The 21,198-nt window shown below is 46.1% G+C and overlaps 1 protein-coding gene across 7 annotated transcripts in view; it reads left to right on the top strand.

Annotated features, from left to right (window-relative positions):
• Nucleotides 1-21,198, top strand: part of FEZ1 (fasciculation and elongation protein zeta 1) — a 113,280-nt gene that overhangs the window by 48,325 nt on the left and 43,757 nt on the right. For 6 of the 7 annotated variants that reach the window (XM_077458194.1, XM_077458195.1, XM_077458189.1 and 3 more), the window contains exon 4: nucleotides 12,250-12,336. The exons of the other annotated variant lie outside the window; for it this stretch is intronic. In XM_077458194.1, the coding sequence (XP_077314320.1) occupies nucleotides 12,250-12,336 (87 nt within the window). The remainder of the gene's footprint in view (nucleotides 1-12,249; nucleotides 12,337-21,198) is intronic. 7 annotated transcript variants of the gene reach the window in all.

A 21,198-nucleotide genomic window follows, 5' to 3' on the forward strand; every position in this document is an offset into this window, starting at 1 on the left:
TGAAGGTGTTTATTATTAAAGGTGAAAAAAATCCAAACCATCATGGCCCTGTGTGAAAAAGTGATTGCCCCCTAAACCTAATAACTGGTTGGGCCACCCTTAGCAGCAACAACTGCAACCAAGCGTTTGCGATAACGTGCAATGAGGCTTTTACAGCGTCCTGGAGGAATTTTGGCCCACTCATCTTTGCAGAATTGTCCTAATTCAGTTACGGTACATTAGAGGGTTTTCGAGCATGAACGGCCTTTTTAAGGTCATACCACAACATCTCAATAGGATTCAGGTCAGGACTTTGGCTAGGCCACTCCAAAGTCTTCATTTTGTTTTTCTTCAGCCATTCGGTGGTGGACTTGCTGGTGTGTTTAGGATCATTGTCCTGCTGCAGAACCCAAGTTCGTTTCAGCTTGAGTACACGAACAGATGGTCGGACATTCTCCTTCAGGATCTCTTGGTAGACAGCAGAATTCATAGTTCCTTTTATCACGGCAAGTCTTCCAGGTCCTGAAGCAGCAAAACAGCCCCAGACCATCACACTACCACCACCATATTTTACTGTTGTTATAATGTTCTTTTTATGAAATGCAGTGTTCCTTCTACGCCAGATATACTTGGACACACACCTTCCAAAGAGTTCCACTTTTGTCTCATCGGTCCACAGAATGTTGTCCCAAAAGTCTTGGGGATCATCAAGATGTGTTGTGGAGAAATTGAGACGAGCTTTGATGTTCTTTTTGCTCAGCAGTGGTTTTCTCCTTGGAACTCTGCCATGCAGGCCATTTTTGCCCAGTCTTTTCCTGATGGTGGAGGCATGAACGCTGACCTTAACTGAGGCAAGTGAGGCCTGCAGTTCCTTGGACGTTGTTGTGGGGTCTTTTGTGACCTCTTGGATGAGTCGTCGCTGCGCTCTTGGGGTAATTTTGGGCGGCCGGCCACTCCTGGGAAGGTTCACCACTGTTCCATGTCTTCGCCATTTGTGGATAATGGCTCTCACTGTGGTTCGCTGGATTCCCAAAGCTTTGGAAATGGCTTTATAACCCTTTCCAGACTGATAGATCTCAATTACTTTCTTTCTCAATTGTTCCTGAATTTCTTTGGGTCTCGGCATGATGTGTAGCTTTTAAGGATCTTCTGGTGGACCTTACTGTGTCAAGCAGCTCCTATTTAAGTGATGCCTTGATTGTGAACAGGTGTGGCAATAATCAGGCCTGGGTGTGGCTAGAGAAATTGAACTCAGGTGTGGACAACCACAGTTATAGTATGTTTTAACAAGGGGGGCAATCACTTTTTCACACAGGGCCATGATGGTTTGGATTTTTTTTCACCTTTAATAATAAACACCTTCATTTACAAATTGCATTTTGTGTTTACTTGTGTTGTCCTTGACTATTGTTTAAATTGGTTTGATGTTCCGAAACACTTAAGTGTGACAAACATGCAAAAGAACAGGAAATGAGGAAGGGGGCAAACACTTTTTCACACCACTGTATATTGTGTAAGGCCAGTTGCGGCTGGTGTATTTTCTTTTTTTGGGGGGGGGGCAGCAAACAATCCCCCCCCCCATTTGCCGGTCAGTCCGACACTTACCCCATCGTGGTGCTTGGCTCCAAGTCATCTCCTCCATGGCGGCTTCCAGCTCCTCCCCTTCTTCTCCTAGGATCCAAAAGGGGCACCTGTCCTTTCATCCAATTGGGTGACCAGTGTCAAAATTCGCTTCCTGATTGGCCAGGAGGAGCATAAGTGTTACAACAGTGAATATTAATTTTCTGTTGTAACACACCTGGGTGGGCTCGGAGCGCACTCTCTGCCATCCGAGCCCACCCTGTATTGAAGCCTATTAGAGCCTCTGGCTCTAATCAGTGCTTCAAAAAAAAGAAAAAAAACAGCCCCTCCTCATTGGAATCCATGCGCCCATGTCCTGAAAGGGGTCGGATACATGAATAGGGGAGGCGGCAATGGACAGGGGGTGGGGTGCACTTAATGGACAGGCCGCCCCTGTAAAAGGCCATAGATGAGGCATAAGATTATGTTATGGGAATGATTAAAAAGAAAAGAATGGGAATTAAAAAAAATGAACGCACATACTCGCCTAGGTGGATGCAGCGTCGGTCCAATGCTGCATCTGTCTGCCGCCGCCTCTAAGACCAAGAACTGAGAGATCAAAGAACCCCTGATCGCTCAGTTATCAGTCTTCAGTGAGCAGAGAGCTGGTAACTGTCAGTCATAAGCTCTCTTCTCTGCCCCTCCAGTGCTCAATGGAGCACCGGACTGTGCAGGGGGAGGGCGCTGCTGGCTCAGGCTCTAAGTAGCATGCTGAGAGGATCTGGGTGGGTGGATTCCTACATTAAAGTCAGGCACACTTAAAGTGGGGTAACCCCTAAAAAGAAAAATGTAAAAGTCAGCAGCTACAAATACTGCAGCTGCTGACTTTTAATAATCGGACATTTACCTGTCCCAGGTTCCAGCGATGCGGGGGAACGAAGCCCCCCCTCGTTCCCCGTGATATGCTGCACAGTCATCTGGGACACGTGACAGGTCCCAGATTACTGTGCAGCTCTGAGGGAAAGTGATGCCACCATCCCGGGCACTGAAGGAGGCAGACTACGAGGGACCCCCTAGCAACAGGCATTTAGAGGTGAGTAAAAAAAAATTTTTTTCCAATTCGTTTTTTTTTTTTTTTTATGAATTTTAAGCTATTTTATTTATTTTTTTTGGTGGCAACACCACTTTAAAAGGCAGGACCAGCTAAGTTACATAAGCTGACAGCAGACTTTAGCCCGCTGTCGGCTAAATACAGGTCACAGGATTGCAGAACAAAGTGCCTTTAATGTTTCCTGTAGGGCACTGCAGAATGTGTCAGCGATGTAAAAGTCAGAAAAATAAATTAGTTGGTTTTACTATATATCCTTTTTAAAATAATGTTATCAAAGAGTGCTAAGTGTGCTAAACAGTTTGCTACCGCCTTCCAGTTTGATAGACTAAACATTTTTCATAGGGCTGTCATTAGCTGGATAAATATAACCCACACAATGTTAGGATTATAATTGGAATCGGGCACTAGAGCGGTGTGGCCTGTCATGAAGTCATTGCCAAAAGCCGTGTGTATGTTTTCCACCCACGCATTCACATTCAGTTTCAGTCATTGCCGCAAGTCTTGCAAAGAGGTTCCCTGCGGTAGTGAAGGTCTAGGCCAGCCTTTCTCAACCTTTTTACCCCAGAGGAACCCCTAAAATAATGTCTTGGGGAGCTCTTATTAAAACCAATTCATCAGGGGTCAATGGGAAAAATGTCCTTTAGCCCTTGTACACATGGTCGGACATTCCGACAACCAAGTCCGTCGGATTTTGTCCGACGGATTTTGTCCGAAACTGTTGCATACACACGGTCGGACAAAGTTGTCGGAAACAGAACGTGATGACGTTATTTCGTTACGATGGGACTACGTTCACGCTAGTAGCCAATAGCTTTGGTGTAGGAATTTGATCTGAGCATGCGTGGCACTTTGTCCGAACGGAATTCTCTACACATGATCGGAGTATGTCCAATCGGAGCATTTTGTTGTAAAATTTTACCAACAAGTTGGAAAACTTGGTCCGTCGGATACTCCGACGGAAACAGTCCGATGGAGACCACACACAGTCGGATTATCCGCCAAAACGGTCCGATCGGACACATTCCGTCAGAATCTCCGACCGTGTGTACAAGGGCTTACAGTGGTGGACAGGGTGCCACCCTTACAGACAGCTAAAAAGATCATTGGTGTCATGCTGCAGGCTTTACCAGTTGGTGATGGCCCTGGACCTATGCAGACATCATCAAATAGAAGGCCAATCAGCCATAACCCCTGGCAACCTCTGGAAGTTCCCCAGAACCCTGGTTGACAACGGCTGTCAAAGCTGATGTCTGTAAGTTCTTTGCACAGAGGGGAGGGGGCTAAACAAAATTTTACCTAGGTAGGCTGAACTAAGATTTCTCAGGAACCCAACCATGGCATCAGCGCTATAAGTGTGTTATTGCTCTTATACTGTAGCTGCAACTGTCTTTTCAGAGACTTTTGGCTAAAGTGAAATGTATAAAATGAAGTCTATGACTAATTTAATGCTGCTGGCCGGGGGCTGCTGTTAGAAATGACAAAATCACAGGTCCCCATACAGCCTAGTTGACAGGTCCCCCCCCCCTGGGCTGAAAGTGACTGAGGGCATAGATTTATCAGTGAGTTCTCTACAGCCTCAGCTACACCATCTGAATGAAAAGGAAGCACTCTGTATCCAGTGATGAATGGACACAGGAGTGGGGGCCAGTAAATGACACGCCCCTGTGTGCCAGCAGCAGCTTCTGATGGTAGAGGAGGGAATCCGGGGGAAAAGGGCACACAGGGGGCCCGGACAGCAGATGGAAGTGGCGCATTTGCAAGAACCAATCCCCTTGCAGTGCAGCCAGAGGGAGGGAGAAGAGGAGAGCTCTGCAGGGGAAGACAGAAGAGGATCGGTGTTTGCAATAAGACAGTATAGCCGGCCCTCCTGCTCAGCAGGTGCCTGGGCCCCCCTTTTGAACTGATGGGGCCCAGGCCCAGTACAGGAGGGCTGGCTGTACTGGCCTCCTAGTGGGAAACAGATTCAGGTACTCAGAAAAAAATGGATTCTCTTCCATGACTTAAAGAGAAAAGATACAGCTTTTTAAATGTATCCTCATAAGACATTAGTCCATTGCTCAGGTGTATTAGCAGTCATTTTTGCATAATGTAGATGTTGTTTATTGCCGGCTCTCTCTGGATTGCTCTCTCAGGCACTCTCACAGTTCTAGGGGGAATTCTACAAATGGGATGTAATGAGCAGAGTTTCTCGTGTAAGAGCCGGATGTTTCTTGCACGCTGACCTTGCAAACAAAAACCTTTTACTGGAAGACGCTGGATCCGGATCATGAAATCATGAAATCACGTTAATGCTGAGCAGAGTTAAAAAAGGGGATACTTTACATTCATTCATTCTTAAAATGAGATAAACATACATGGATCAGCTATAATAGTCTGAGCACTGACAGGTAAAGTAAATTTACATTGATTATCTTCTTACAATGGAAAAGGAAAAAATATGCAGCGCTAAAAGTCAAATGAAACATAGAAGTTCAAAAGTGTCCTCGGACCCTGGTATGTAAACAAAAAAGTCCTTTATATCTTAGGAGTCACCCGTGGTGTATAATCAAACACAACTGAGTAGTAGTATGTCTTCCATCAAACACCAACACACTGAGTCTCTTGCCCCAAAGTATGGACCTCCAGGTTATTGTCAGAAACCATGAAAACAGGTCGAGACAGAAGTACACCTAAATCACACTTGTTTAATAATAAAAGTAAAAAGAACAAACATAGTCAAAACATAGCCAAAGTTCAGTAACCGGAACGGATAGTCAGACAAGCCAGAAGTCAGAGATCAGTGTAGTGGAACAACAAGCAGAATCTGGAGCCAGAAGGGATGTCAGCAAAGCAAGTCTTTAAACAGGAACGCAGAAGAATGTCTCTGTGATGTTGACCAAGGCGAGGGCAGAGATCCTTTGGGCTGGGCGGCTTAAGTAGACAGGGCAGGATATCATCAACAGCTGAGTAACTGTGGAGAGATAGGAGCTGGCAATTAGCCGACAGGTGAGCGGCCAGCTCAGAGAAGGAAGGGCTGAGCCCAGCCCCGACAGTTATAGGTGGTCAAACAGGCACAATGTTAATCCACAGGCTGGTCTTCTCTCCTCTCAGGTAACGTGCAAATGGATCCTGTGTATCCCTCAAGGATGGTAATTCCACAGGTCTCATGCATTAAAATAAGAGCACACAACTCCTCATGGTGCAGTATATCAAACCATTATAAAAGTTTTTTCCAGATAAATCAGAATACTCACATTTACGAGTAAAACAAACATGTCATAAGGTAAAACGGACGGATGTTTCCAACCCAAAATATGGTCGCAGTCCACACGTATAGCAACATGACACCAGATCCCAGGCTCCACCCTACGTGTTTTGTCCAATAAGGAACATCTTCTGGGTGGCCCCTGACGACATTCTGTTGAAAGCAGAAAAAAATGGGCAAGCGAAAGGATTTGAGAAACTTGAGGGCCAAATGGTTAGACAACTGGGTCAGAGCAACCCGAAAACTGCAGCTCTTGTGGAATGTTCTTGCTCTGCAGTGGTCAGAACCTATTTCTACTACTAAAAGCAGTCTGAGGCATGAAAACTGGTGAACTTGCAACTGGGTCATGGGCAGCCAAGGCTTATTTATACACGTGGTAAGTGAAAACTGGCCCCTGTAATGTGATCCAATAGAAGAACTACTGTAGCTCAGCGGTTGGGGTGCCAATGATGACCCGTGTCTACAGCCAAAAGCACCTACAATGGGCATGTGAGCATCAGAACTGGACTACAGGGCAATGGAAGAAGGTGGCCTAGTCTGTTGAATCACATTATGAGACTTTTACATCATGTGGATGGCCCAGTGTGTGTGCATTGTTTACATGGGGAGGAGATGGCACCAGCATGCACTATGGAATGTCCAATCCATGGAGGTCCCACCTTGCAATATACAGTACTTAAAGGATCTGCTACTGATGGCTTGGTACCAGATACCACAGCATTTCTTTAGAGGTCTATTGGAGTCCATGCCTTGATAGGTCAGGGCTGTTTTGGCAGCAAAAGGGGACCTACTCAAAATTAGGTGGGTGGTCATGGTGATATGGCCAATTAGTGTATACTTGTAGCCAATACAATTTTGAAGTTATAGGTAAGGCATCTCTAAATGGCGGACCGTGATCCGGATCCGGACTCAGTCCCTGTCCCATCCTAACTGCTGCAGTCACACCATTTGGAAGCCACTTTATTTCCCCAGTCTCCGCTGCTGTGATTTTTACAGCAGAGCAGAGAGTGGGAGGCACAGCAGCAGTGGATGGAGGGCATGAGTGGGAGCTGCTCGAGTTAACTTTCAAAGTTAACCAGCATGTGATTGGTTGCTAGGACACAGGGTGGTCCTTGCAACCAATCACCAGATTGTTAATATTAAGGGTCAACTCCAGCAACTCCCACTCCCACCCTCCATCCAGTTCTGCTGTACCTCCCACTCTCTGTCCACAACTTTCCTGCCTCCTGATCTCCACTCTGTATACCTGTGTAAAGCAGGAGTTGGGGGGCGGGTGATGTGAGGGGGAGCAGTGCTGTACAGCATTGCTGATGGGGGTGAAGGGGGGCAGAGCACACTACTATGGGATATGATGTGAAGGGTGCAGAGGGGGACACTACTGTGGGGGGTGATATGAAGGAGGGCAGAGGACATGAATGTGGTGGGGGGGTTGTCCTGAAGGGAGGTTGAAGACACTGCTGTGAATATAGGGGGTACGTGATGTTAAGAGTGGTTCACATTACTAATGTGAAGGAGGGCTGATGACACCGCTGTGAAGGGGAAACTGGTGTGTAGTGGGGGACTGTGATGTAAAGGAGGACCTTTGCTGTAAGGAAATTTTACTGATTGGACCTCCGTGATTCTTAATTCAATAACCCTGTTATAGGGGGGGCACTCTGAGACCCCTTTCACACTGCCGGCGTTTTTCAGGCGCTACAGCGCTAAAAATAGCTCCTGAAAAAAGCGGCTTCATTCACTCCAGTGTGAAAGCCTGAGGGCTTTCACACTGGATCGGTGCGCTGTCAGGGCATCAGAAAAAGTCCTGCCAGCAGCTTCTTTGGAGCAGTGAAGGAGCGGTGAACTCACCGCTCCTCCACCGCTGCTCCTCTATGAAATCAATGAGGCAGCGCTGCGATACCGCCGGCAAAACTCAGCTCCGGCGGCATTTTGCGGGCAGATATAAGTCCTTTTCGGCCACTAGTGTGGGGTTAAAACCGCCCCACTAGTGGCAGAATAGCGTCGCTAAAACAACTGTAAAGCGGGGTTAAAAATAGCGCCGCTTTACCTCTGACGCCCTAGGTGGTGCAGTGTGAAAGGGGTCTGATTCTTATAATACAATTATTATAAGTGTCTGTCAACCTGAGGTTCACCAGCAAATACGCAGTGAGGGGAAAAAAGTATTTGATCCCCTGCTGATTTTGTACGTTTGCCCACTAACAAAGAAATTATAAGTCTATAATTTTAATGGTAGGTTTATTTTAACAGTGAGAGACAAAATAACAAAAAAAATAGAATAAAAAAATGTATAAAATGATTTTCATTTCAAGAAGTGAAATAAGTATTTTACCCCTTCGCAAAACATGACTTAGTACTTCAGAAAACAATGGGGTGGCCCCTAAAAGTCACACATCTAGGTATCCTGGAGTGGTGAGTAGAGTGGCAACCTCAGCCTGGACTTCAACCAGGCCATACTGAGGTTGCCACTCTACTCACCACTCCAGAACACCTAGATGTGTGACTTTTAAGGGCCACCCCATTGTTTTCTGAAGCCTTATGCCGCGTACACACGAGCGGACTGTATGGCGTACTTAGTTCGTCATACAATCCGACGGACAGTCCGTCGTACTTTCCACTGAACAGACTTGACCACACACGGATACCCAAACAGTCCGTCGAAAGCTTGCGCGATGACGTGTACAGCACGTACGATGGGACTAGAAATAGGAAGTCCAATACACAGCAAAGCACCCTTCCGCCGTGTAAATCCTTTCTGGGCATGCGCCATTCTTAGTCCGTCGAACTAGCATACTGATGAGCGGATTGTCCGCTGAAACCAAAGTACGACGGACAGAATTTCGAAAAATCCGAAATTCTTAGTACGCCGGACTGCACGCTGAAAAAGTCTGCTGAAGCCCACACACGAGCGGACTGTCCGCTGAAATGTGTTTAGACGGACTAAGTACGCCATACAGTCCGCCCGTGTGTACGCGGCATTATGCCGCGTACAAACGACCAGACTTTTCGACAGACTTGGTCCGGCGGACTGGAAGCCGTCGGACAATTCGATCGTGTGTGGGCTCCAGCTGACTTTTTCTTCCCAAACGTCTGGCGGACCTAGAAATAAAACTTGCTTAAAACCTTTCCGACGGACTTGAGTCCGGTCGAAAAATCCGGTCATCTGTGTGCTAGTCTGACGGTATAAATCGACGCTAGGGCAGCTATTGGCTACTGGTTATGAACTTCCTTATTCTACATCATCACGTTCGAATCCGTCTGAATTTTGGAGTGATCGTGTGTGACCAAGTCCATTCGTTTGAAAGTCTGGCGGACCTCAGCTGCAAACTTTACCAAGTCCGCCGAAGTCAAGTCGTGTGTACGCGGCATTACAGGAATTAGGATGGGTTCCATCCCCTGTCAGCACTCTAGCAGCGGAAGCATTGATTACATACCACTTACCACCAAGCCTGAGTGGCACACACACATTTCCTAGGTCACAATGACTTAGTACTTGGTGGCTAAACCCTTGTTGGTAATCACAGAGGTCAGACGTTTCTTGTAGTTGGCCACCAGGTTTGCACACGTCTCAAGAGGGATTTTGTCCCACTCCTCTTTGCAGATCCTCTCCAAGTCATTAAGGTTTCCAGGCTGACATTTGGTAACTCGAACCTTCAGCTCCCTCCACATATTTTCTACAGGATTAAGGTCTGGAGACTGGCTAGACCACTCCAGGACCTTAATGTGGTTCTTCTTGAGCCACTCCTTTGTTGCATTGGTTGTGCATTTTGGGTCATTGTCATGCTGGAATACTCATCCACGATGCCCTGGCTGAGGGAAGGAGGTTCCCACCCAAGATTTGCTGGTACATGGCCCTGTCCATCGTCCCTTAGATGCAGTGAAGTTGTCCTGTCCCCTTAGAGGAAAAAAACCCCAAAGCATAATGTTTCCTCCTCCATGTTTGATGGTGGGGATGGTGTTCTTGGGGTCATAGGCAGCATTCCTCCTCCTCTGAACACGTTGAGTTGATGCCAAAGAGCTCGATTTTGGTCTCATCTGACCACAACACTTTCACCCAGTTCTGGGCTGATTCCTCACCGTTCTTATGATCATTGAAGCTCCACAAGGTGAGATCCTGCATGGAGCCCCAGACTGAGGGAGATTGACAGTTATTTTGTGTTTCTTCCATTAGTGAATAATTGCACCAACTGTTGTCACCCTCTCGCCAAGCTGCTTGACGATGGTCTTGTAGCCCATTCCAGCCTTGTGTAGGTCTACAATCTTGTCCTTGACATCCTTGGACAGCTCTTTTGTCTTGGCCATGGTGGAGAAAATGGAATCTGATTGATTGCTTCTGTGGACATGGGTCTTTTATACAGGTAACAAGCTGAGATTAGGAGCATTTCCTTTAATGCCGCGTACACACGACCGGACTTTCCATCAGAATAAACTCCGACGGTCTTTCCGACGGAGTTCCGCTGAAACGGACTTGCCTACACACGATCACACCAAAGTCCGTTCATTTAGAATGCGATGATATGCGACTGGACTAGAAAAGGAAGTTCAATAGCCAGTAGCCAATAGCTGCCCTTGCGTCGTTTTTGGTCCGTCGGACTAGCATGCAGACGAACGGTTTTCCCGATAGGAATTGATTCCAATCGGAAAGATTTTGTTCTAGGTCCGTCAGAATTTTTGAAAAAAAAAAGTCAGATGAAGCCCACACACGACCGGAATATCTGATGAAATGATTCCATCTGACCTTTTCTGCCAGAAAGACCAGTCGTGTGTACGCGGCATAAGAGTGCTCCTAATATCAGTCCTGTTACCTGTATAGAAGACACCTGGGAGCCGGAAATGTTGCTGATTGATAGGGGATCAAATACTTATTTCGCTCATTAAAATGCAAATGAATTTATAACTTTTTTGCAATGCGTTTGTCTGGACATTTTTGTTGTTGTTCTGTCTCTCACTGTTAAAATAAACCTACAATTAAAATTATAGACTGATCATTTATTTGTCAGTATGCAAACACAATAGTAGTACAAAATCAGCAGGGGGGTCAAATATTTTTTTCCCTCACTGTACAATTCTCATCTCATCATTGCTTTTCATGGCATGCTGGGACTTGTAGTTTTTGGCAGTTGAAGGAACACAGGTTGCACATTGTTGCCAGTAATAAATTATGAGTGGCATGAGTCTATAATCTTGTAGTTTTAAGCCCTTGTACACACGGTCGGACATTCCGACAACAAAATCCGTTGGATTTTGTCCAACGGATTTTGTCCGAAACTTGTGTTGCATACACACGGTCGGACACAGTTGTCGGAAAATCCGATCGTTCGTAGCGTGATGACGTTATTTCATTACGACGGGACTACGTTCGGGCTAGTAGCCAATAGCTTTGGTCTAGGAATTTGATCTGAGCATGCGTGGCACTTTGTCTGATCGAAATTCTCTACAAACGAACGGACAAAGTCCGATCGGATCATGTTGTCGGAAAATTTTATAGCCCAGCTCTAAAACTTTGTCGGTCGGATATTCTGACGGAAACAGTCTGATGGAGCCCACACACGGTCGGATTATCCAACAGCATGGTCCGATCGGACCTTTTCCGTCAGAATGTCCGACCGTGTGTACAAGGGCTTAGTGTATTTCCTTCTGAATCAGATATAAATCTTCCTTATAATGTTACAATGTATCAGACTGTGCATTACACAGCTCTGACCTATCACTTTGTTTTATAAGTTAAAGCGGTCCTCCACCCTGAAGTGGAAGTTCCGCTCATCTGATCCCTCCCCCCCTCCGGTGCCACAATCGGCACATTTCAGGGGGGAGGGGGTGCAGTTACTTGGATAATCCAGGTATCTGCACCCACTTCCGGGACAAGACCCCCGCAGACCGCCGCAGATGCCCCACCCCCCCCCCCCCATTGTGTTCTGGGAAACACACAGTTCCCAGGACACAGCGGGGACCAGCAGAGACGCACAGCGCGACTCGCGCATGCGCAGTAGGGAACCGGGCAGTGAAGCCGCAATGCTTCACTTCCCGATTCCCTGACAGAGGATGGCGGCGGGGGCAGCAGAGAGACGAGCGATTGCTCGTCATCTGCCGCCGACATCGCTGGACCCTGGGACAGGTAAGTGTGAATTTATTAAAAGTCAGCAGCTGCAATATTTGTAGCTGCTGGCTTTGAATATTTTTTTTAAAGGTGCAGAACCACTTTAACATAACATACAAGGAAGATAAAAAAAATCTGTGCAAAATCTTGTATTTTCTCTAAATGATGGTTTCGGGTGTAGACAATAGCTCTGTTGTACTGAGGATTGTTGTGCGATGAACACTTGGAGCCACTGAACAAAACGGTTCCCTCATCTCATTCCAGTTCCATGAGAAGGAGGAGGAGGAGCTGAATGAAAAGAGTGAAAATGATTCTGGGATTAACGAGGAGCCATTGTTAACGGCAGACCAGGTAATGAGTTGTCACTTTAATTTTCAGCTTTGTAAAAGAACTAAGTTTGTGTTTAATCATAGAAATTTACCAAGCTGATCTGTCAGTGGTGGGGAAAAGAAGATTATTATATGTTAGCAACTCAACAGTTATATTAGTTTTTATTGTCTGACTTACCGTAGCAAAATGGAAGCCAGTTGATGTGGACAAGTCAGATACTCTCTGTGCACTTGTATTCAAACTGAAGCCCCATTGTAGTAAAAAGAATATATACAGTGGGGCAAAAAAGTATTTAGTTAGCCACCAAGTGTGCAAGTTCTCCCACTTAAAAAGACGAGAGAGGCCTGTAATTGTCATCATAGGTATACCTCAACTATGAGAGACAAAATGTGGAAACAAATCCAGACAATCACATTGTCTGATTTTTGAAAGAATTTATTTGCAAATAATGGCGAAAAATAAGTATTTGGTCAATATCAAAAGTTCATCTCAATACTTTGTTATATATCCTTTGTTGGCAATGACAGAGGTCAAACGTTTTCTGTAAGTCTTCACAAGGTTGTCACACACTGTTAATGGTATGTTGGCCTCCATGTCCTCCATGCAGATCTCCTCTAGAGCAGTGATGTTTTGGGTCTGTCGCTGGGCAACACGGACTTTCAACTCCCTCCAAAGGTTTTCTATGGGGTTGAGATCTGGAGACTGGCTAGGCCACTCCAGGATCTTGAAATGCTTCTTGCGAAGCCACTCCTTCATTGCGGTGTATTTGGGATCATTCTCATTCTGAAAGACCCAGCCACGTTTCATCTTCAATGCCTTTGCTGATGGGAGGAGGTTTGCACTCAAAATCTCATGATACATGGCCCCATTCATTCTTTCATGTACACGGATCAGTCGTCTTGTTCTCCTTTGCAGAGAAACAGCCCCAAAGCATGATGTTGCCACCCCCATGCTTCACAGTAGGTATGGTGTTCTTTGGTTGCAACTCAGCATTCTCTCTCCCCGAAACACGACGAGTTGTGTTTCTACCAAACAGTTCTACTTTGGTTTCATCTGACTATGCAACATTCTCCCAATCTTCTTCTGGATCATCCAAATGCTCTCTAGCAAACCTCAGACGGGCCCGGACGTGTACTGGCTTAAGCAGGGGGACACGTCTGGCCCTGCAGGATCTGAGTCCCTGGCGGCGTAGTGTGTTACTGATGGTAGCCTTTGTTACGTTGTTCCAGCTCTCTACAGGTCATTCACTAGGTCCCCCCTGTGTGGTTCTGGGATTTTTGCTCACCGTTCTTGTGATCATTTAGACCCCACGGGGTGAGATCTTCGTGGAGCCCCAGATCGAGGGAGATTATCAGTGGTCTTGTATGTCTTCCATTTTCTAATTATTGCTCCCACAGTTGATTTCTTCACACCAAGCTGCTTGCCTAATGAAGATTCAGTCTTCCCAGCCTGGTGCAGGTCTACAATTGTGTTTCTGGTGTTCTACGACAGCTCTTTGGTCTTCACCATAGTGAAGTTTTGAGTGTGACTGTTTGAGGTTGTGAACAGGTGTCTTTTATACTGATAACAAGTTCAAACAGGTGCCAATACAGGTAATGAGTGGAGGAGAGAGGAGCCTCTTAAAGAAGATACAGGTCTGTGAGAGCCAGAAATCTTGCTTGTTTGTAGGTGACCAAATACCTATTTTCCACCATAATTTGCAAATAAATTCTTTCAAAAATCAGACAATGTGATTGTCTGGATTTGTTTCCACATTTTTTCTCTCATAGTTGAGGTATACCTATGATGACAATTACAGGCCTCTCTCATCTTTTTAAGTGGGATAACTTGCACAATTGGTGGCTGACTAAATACTTTTTTGCCCCACTGTATACTGTGTATGTATGTATGTATGTATGTATATGTGTATATGTATATATATATATATATATATATATATATATATATATATATATATATATATATATATATATATATATATATATATATATATATATATACACTAGATTACCAAAAGTATTGGGACACCTGCCATTACACGCACATGAAATTTAATGGCATCCCAGTCTAATGCCGCGTACACACGATCGGATTTTCCGACAACAAAACCGTAGATTTTTGTCCGAAGGATGTTGGCTCAAACTTGTCTTGCCTACACACGGTCACACAAATGTTGGCCCAAAATTCTGAACGTGGGAACGCGGTGACATACAAGACATACGACGAGCTGAGAAAATGGACGTTCAATAGCCTTCTGCTTGATTCAGAGCATGCATGAACTTTTGTGCGACGGACTTGTGTACACACGATCAGACTTTCCGACAACAAGTTTTGTTGAGGGAAAATTTGAGAACCTGCTTTGTGGGCGGAAATTCCGACAGCAAATGTTCAATGGAGCATACACACGGTCGGACTTTCTGACAACAAGCTCACATCGAACATTTCCCATCGGAAAATCCGACCGTATGTACGCGGCATTAGCCTGTAGGGTTCAATATTGAGTTGGCCAACCATTTGCAGCTATAACAGCTTCAGGTGCAGGCCAGTCAAGTTCCTCCACCCCAAACTCACTCATCTATGTCTTTATGGACCTTGCTTTGTGCACTGTTCCAAATCATTTGGTGGAAGGGGGATTATGGTGTGGGGTTGTTTTTCGGGGGTTGGGCTTCACCCCTTAGTTCCAGTGAAGGGAACTCTTAAGACATCAACATACCAAGACAATTTGGACAATTTCCTGTTCCTAACATTGTGGAAACAATTTAGTGTTGACCCCTTCCTGTTCCAACATGACTGTGCACCAGTACACAAAGCAAGGTCCATAAAGACATGGATGAGTGAGTTTGGGGTGCTCACATATATTGTCCCTAAGAGAGTTAAGAGTTTTAAGAAACTGGTGGAATTGATGATATAGTCTACATTTTGGGTTTCTTCACACCTGCGGGCATGTGTTTGCTGTGCATAAAGCTGGCCCACTGCTGTGTGTTGTGCACCCCTGCTATAATGCATTGTTTAGGGGCGCCTGGGCACTGCCCCCTCGAGCCATGCCACCCCCTATATGAATAGATAGAGCTCATGCTATGAAGTAATCTATCCGCGGCCACCCCCTATTCATGTGTCAGGACTCCGGGAGTGTGAATTACAGCGACGGGGATGTTTTTTTGAAGCACCTGCTTCAAAATAGGGTGGGCTCGTGGTGCAGAGCATTGTGTCATGAGCCCACCCAGGTGTTATAACAGCGAATTAATATTCACTATTGAAACACTGATCCTCAATCCGTCCAATCAGAAGCAGGTCTGAGACCAGTTTTCCGATTGGCCAAAAAGAGAAGAGTCCCAAATGGCCCACCGAGGAGGAGGGAGGAAACGGAAGTGTCTATGATTCCCTTGGGGAACAGGGGAAGGGAAAGCCGTCGCTGCCAATTAAGGGAAGCTGCCGGTGAAGCCCAGGAGAAACGATGCCCACCATACATGGGGTAAGTGCTCCAGACCCGACTGACCAACGGGGGGGGGATGGAACGGTACCGTTTGCCATCCCTCCAAAATAAATTACCACCGGCCGCCACTGGTAATAATGCATCTCATTGGTTTACATTTTCTCTTTTTTTACTTTATTACACGTTAACAAATGGTCCATTCAACTTTATGTACAACAGCGCATTGCAACGTGCTACTGTGTTCTGTAATGCCATGTTTGCGTGTTGCATAAAAATGCTGCACATGGTATGGATATGCTGCATTTTTATGCAGCATACCTGCATGGCACGAACAGAGCACACATCCTAACGATAGGAAGTTCTCTCGCCAAGAGATTTTTGTTCCTCTTCTATTGCTCAGCATTCAGACATGTTTGATAAATGTATTATACAACGATGAATAGAGACAGATTGTTCATTGTTTTCATTGTTATGCTTTGTGAAGAACATTTGGCTTCCTTTTAGCCGTTATGACTACACCGAGTTCAGCTGCAAGGACCAACACTTGTGGAACGATTTAGCAAATTGGTATGCTTGTTCCAACTTGTGTGATGTCTTGGTATATGTATGTCAACATGGCGATCTGCATTGTGGGATTGAGACTTTATTGTATAGAAACGTAAATGCCCCAAACAAATCATACATCAAAGGAGTGCTTTCAAAAGTTCAAAAAGAACCGGCTATGCAGTTGAAATTCATATATAGCATGTTTGCTGTTTTACCTGCTAAAATTACTTTCAATTATGGAGAGCCGATCTCTGCACACTCTGCCACATTTTACAGCTAGATCACTTTGCTACTTCTTGGTTACTCCCTGAATCATCTGCCTTCTGATTGGACTGCAACAGGTTAAAAAAAAAAAAGGGGGGGAGGGGGACTCGGGGTAGCGGGAATCAAGTTCCCATGCATCCTCCTCCAGCATTGAATCAGCATTTTGATCTTTGGTCATCATGATTTGCCAGTCATCCCGCCATGCGGGCACTGTGCCGGAATGCAAACTGAGCTATGCATGCGCATCTCATTGTAAATTATATAGGATACTGTGAGCAGGTAGGTACGTTTATTTTATCTCAGAAAAGACATTGCTTGTCTCTTTTTGCAATAAAGAGCCTGTCTGTTTAATTTTTTTCACATCAGAGTTTAGTTCTGCCTTAAAGTGGAAGGCCATGTCTATCCCTGTAAAGAAAAAATCTGTATACATACCTTTTTGTATAACGGTCTGACCCTTTCCGACCGGATCCCATGCTGAGCTGTTAGCCGTGGCTTCACTTTAAAAGGTGGGTGCGAATGAGACGTATGACAACTGAAGTCTATGGGTGCCATCACTTCACAATTATTTCACAGCCGTTGTCAGCCGTGTCCTCTGCAGAGCTTCTGACGCTGGAGATCGGGTCAGATCGGCTTCCATAAAGGCATGTATACAAATTTTTTCTTTACAGAGATAGAGAGGTTAGTGTTAGATCCATGGTGCCTATAGAGGCAGGAAATTTAGTTTTTTGCTTCCACTTTAAGTGAAAAACATTATTTATCTAGCCTGTCTGATGTTGGAGTGAGGTAAAAATGTCAGGGGGCCAGAGGAGGCAAGGTCAGCAGGGCAGTGTATAGGAGTCGGTGGGACAGTGTACAGGGGTTCAGCAGGGCAGGGGGTAGGGTCAGCAGTTTGTAAGGTAGTGCACAGAGGCCATTAGTTTGTAGGGCAGTGTACAAGAATCAGCAGGGTAGAGGACAGAGGGCAGCAGGGCAATGTGTAGCTGGGCAGTGTACAGGGGGTCAGCAGGGCAGAGAATGGGAAGTCAGAAGGGGAATGTACAATTGTCAGTGGGGCAGTGTACAGAAGGTCAATAAGGCAGAGCAGAGGGTTTCAACAGGGCAGAGGATAGGAGGTCAGCAGGAGAGTGTACAAGAGTTGGTAGGGTAGTGTACAGTGGGTAAGTAGAGCAGATCATAGGGGATAGCAGGGCAGAGAACAGTGGTCAACAGAGCAGATGACAGGGGTCAGCAGGGTGGAGAACAAGGGTTATTAGGGCAGAGGACAGGGGTCAGCAGGGCAGGGGAAAGGGAGTCAGTGGGGCAAAGGAAAGGGGATCAGCAGGGATATGTACAGGGGTCATCAATATGGTGGATAGGGGTCCTCAGGGCAGAGGGCATGAAAAGTATGTCAGAGAACAGGGGTCACAAGGGTAGGGGAAAGAGGGCCAGCAGAGGATGGGGGTCTTCGGGGCACAGGACAGGAGTCAGCAGGGCAGTGTACAGGAGTCAACAGGGCAGGGTACAGAGGCTCAGCAGGGCAGCAGACAGGGGTCAGCAGGACAGAAGACAGCGGTCAGCAAAGAGGACAGGGCCATTGCTGGGAGGGCACTAGGCTGACTCCCCACACAGCACATAGCTACAATCAGAGTCACTTGCAGACACAGCCTCAATCTGCACAGTATGGAGCTGGCTATGGCAGCTGCCATTCTGACCTGGGAATTTCACAGTTCAGAACTGCAACATAGCAGCCAGCTGCACATTGTGCAGATCGAGGCTGTGTCTGTAAGGGAATCCCATCTCAGCTACTGTATGTGTCTTGCATGCAGTGAGGGCAGTACTGGGCTGGGACAAGGTCATCTAGCACCCAACTAAACCCAGCACTCATCAGCTGCGCTCCCGCCTGAGTGGAAGTCCCCAACACCCCAACTAAACCCAGCACTAATCAGCTGCTTGCTCACACACACCCCTGCTACCAGTGCCCCACGCGTGCATGCCCCATCATGTTTTCTGGGCTCCCCACACATCCGCTCTCCTCCCCTTCTTTCTGTGACCCGGAAAGTGACATCTATGACCTCACTTCCGGGTCAGTCTCTCCATGTTCCCCGCTAACAAAGCCAGGAAGCAATTTTTTGCAATGCGATCTGCATTGCAAAACATACAGTGGAGCCCAGAGGAGACATTGGGGGGTCTTTTAAACCCTGCATGTCTCATTAAAGAGAATCGGTCACCTAAAAATCATCACATAGGAGACTTTTTGTCCCCTATGTGATGAAAAAAATAAAAAGTTAAAGCGGAGTTCCACCCAAAAGTGGAACTTCTGCACATTTGTCTCCTTCCCCCCTCCGGTGCCACATTTGCCACCTTTCAGGGGGGGGGGGGGGGGTGGAGAGGGGAGCGGATACCTGTCCCAACTTCCAGGAGTCCGGGCAGTGGGCATTGATGTCAGCAGGTCGGCTCCCTCCTCCTTCTGCTGACAGGCCAGTAGGAGAGCGCAGCGGGTTCCTCGCGCATGCGCGGTAGGGACCCGGCGTGAAGATATAATGCTTCACTACCGGGTTCCCTTACTGGCTATGGCAGAGGCAGCACCCGACAGCTGATGGGAAAAATCAGCTGCGATGCCGACATCACTGGACTCCAGGACAGGCAAGTGTCCTATTATTAATAGTCAGCAGCTGCAGTATGTGTAGTTGCTGGCTTTTCAATTTTGCAGCGGTGGGCGGACCTCCGCTTTAAGTAAAAAAATATATATTTTTTTTTGCAAAAAAGCACAAAAATTTGTACATATACGTTACATACAGACATAAACGCATGCCTGGGGGCGCCTACATGTGAGAGCAATAATTCTAGCACCAGACCTCCTCCATAACACTAAACTGATGACCTACAGGGGGCTTTTTGAAGCATCACATATAGAAAATACAGGAAACTGATGTTTCTCACCATTTCACAGGTGCACACAAATTTAAGGTTTGACATGTTGAGTATCTATTTCCTTGGTGCAACCTCATCTTTTATATTTTCCCCAAAATTTGGTAGTTTTTTTGCATTTGTTTGCCCTAAAAATTCACTATAGTATATTTTTTTTTACTGAAATTTGGTGTTTTCCCATCCCCAGCTGGGCTAATCCTGTGTTTTTTAAGGAGACCTGCACCCTGCCAATCCTAGCTGGGGATTGGTCAAGGCTCCCTGATAGGGTTGCCACATTTTCTTCAAGCCAAACCCGAACACTTTTAGCGGCACAGGGCACATTTTTTTTCCCATGGTATACACTATAGGATTATAAAAGACATGGGGCATCTTCGGGTGCCCCAAAGAGAGTGGTAATGCAGCGCGCTGCAGCAAACGGTGGATGTGGCCAAACTGCTCTTGCTAAAATCATCTCCCCCTCAGTGGCCCACTGATGCCAAACCTGCCCCCAGACAGACCATTTTATTCTCTAGGGTATCTGCTTATCGAAAATATATAATGTTTGTAGTTTTGCAGAATCTAGTCACAGCTGCTAATCTGAGCCCCTCCCAGCCCATACAGATCAAAACAAACAGGCCTAGCTTCCAGCTAGGCCTGCCTAATTTTACCTGTAATACAAAAATCCTAACTTCTAGCACCTACCTAGGTAGAAGGTGCTACATTAGGGTGACCAGACATCCCCCGTTTCTGGGGACAGTCCTCAGATTGAGGACACTGTCCCCGAACCAGGTCTGTCCCCGGTTTTGTCCCCGGATTTGATTTGAACAGGGGTTGGGGCAATTTCAAAGACAGTCAGTGCAGCGTTTAAAAAAAAAACTGAATTACTCCCCCCTCCCCCCGCTCTTACTAGCTTAGGGGGTGGGGTGTATTTTTTTCATTATCTGTGCCCCTTTCTGATGATCATGTGCTGATCGAGGCAGAGAGAATATTTCTTCAGTTTCGGAGCATGCCCATCCAGCTCTGCTCGCACGTTCTTCTGCCTTGGCTCAAGTCCCGACCAGCCACCTGCCCATCTCCTTGCCTTCCCTGGCGAAGTGATCTTCCTCTACTCCCCACCCAGTAGTAGCCGAGGCCTGGAGAGTAAGACTTGCAGGCTGCCGCCATTACAAGTTAAACAAAAATATGTCCCCGGATTTCATTTAAAAAATCTGGTCACTTTATGCTACATGTCTAACATAAACAAATTGGAACTACCATTATTTTATTCTCTAGGTGTCTGCTTATCGAAAATATATAATGTCCGCAATTTTGCATAATCTAGTCACAGCTGCTACTCTGAGCCACTCCCAGACCACACAGATCAAAACAAACAGGCCTAGCTTCCAGCTAGGCCTGCCTAAATTTACCTGAACTACAAAAATCCTAACTTCTAGCACCTACCTAGGTAGAGGGTGCTACATATGTAACAAAAAAATTGGAACTAACATTTTATTCTCTAGGGTGTCTGCTTATCGAAAATATATAATGTTTGTAGTTTTGCAGAATCTAGTCACAGCTGCTACTCTGAGCCACTCACAGCCCACACATCAAAACAAACAGGCCTAGCTTCCATCTAGGCCTGCCTAAATTTACCTGTACTACAAAAATCCTAACTTCTAGCACCTACCTAGGTAGAAGGTGCTACAGCTACTACATGTCTGACATAAACAAATTGGAACTACCATTATTTTATTCTCTAGGTGTCTGCTTATTGA

This window comes from Lithobates pipiens, unplaced genomic scaffold (assembly GCF_037356315.1).
Source record: "Lithobates pipiens isolate NorthernLeopardFrog02 unplaced genomic scaffold, aLitPip1_a1.2 Scaffold_27, whole genome shotgun sequence".
Taxonomy (NCBI): domain Eukaryota; kingdom Metazoa; phylum Chordata; class Amphibia; order Anura; family Ranidae; genus Lithobates; species Lithobates pipiens.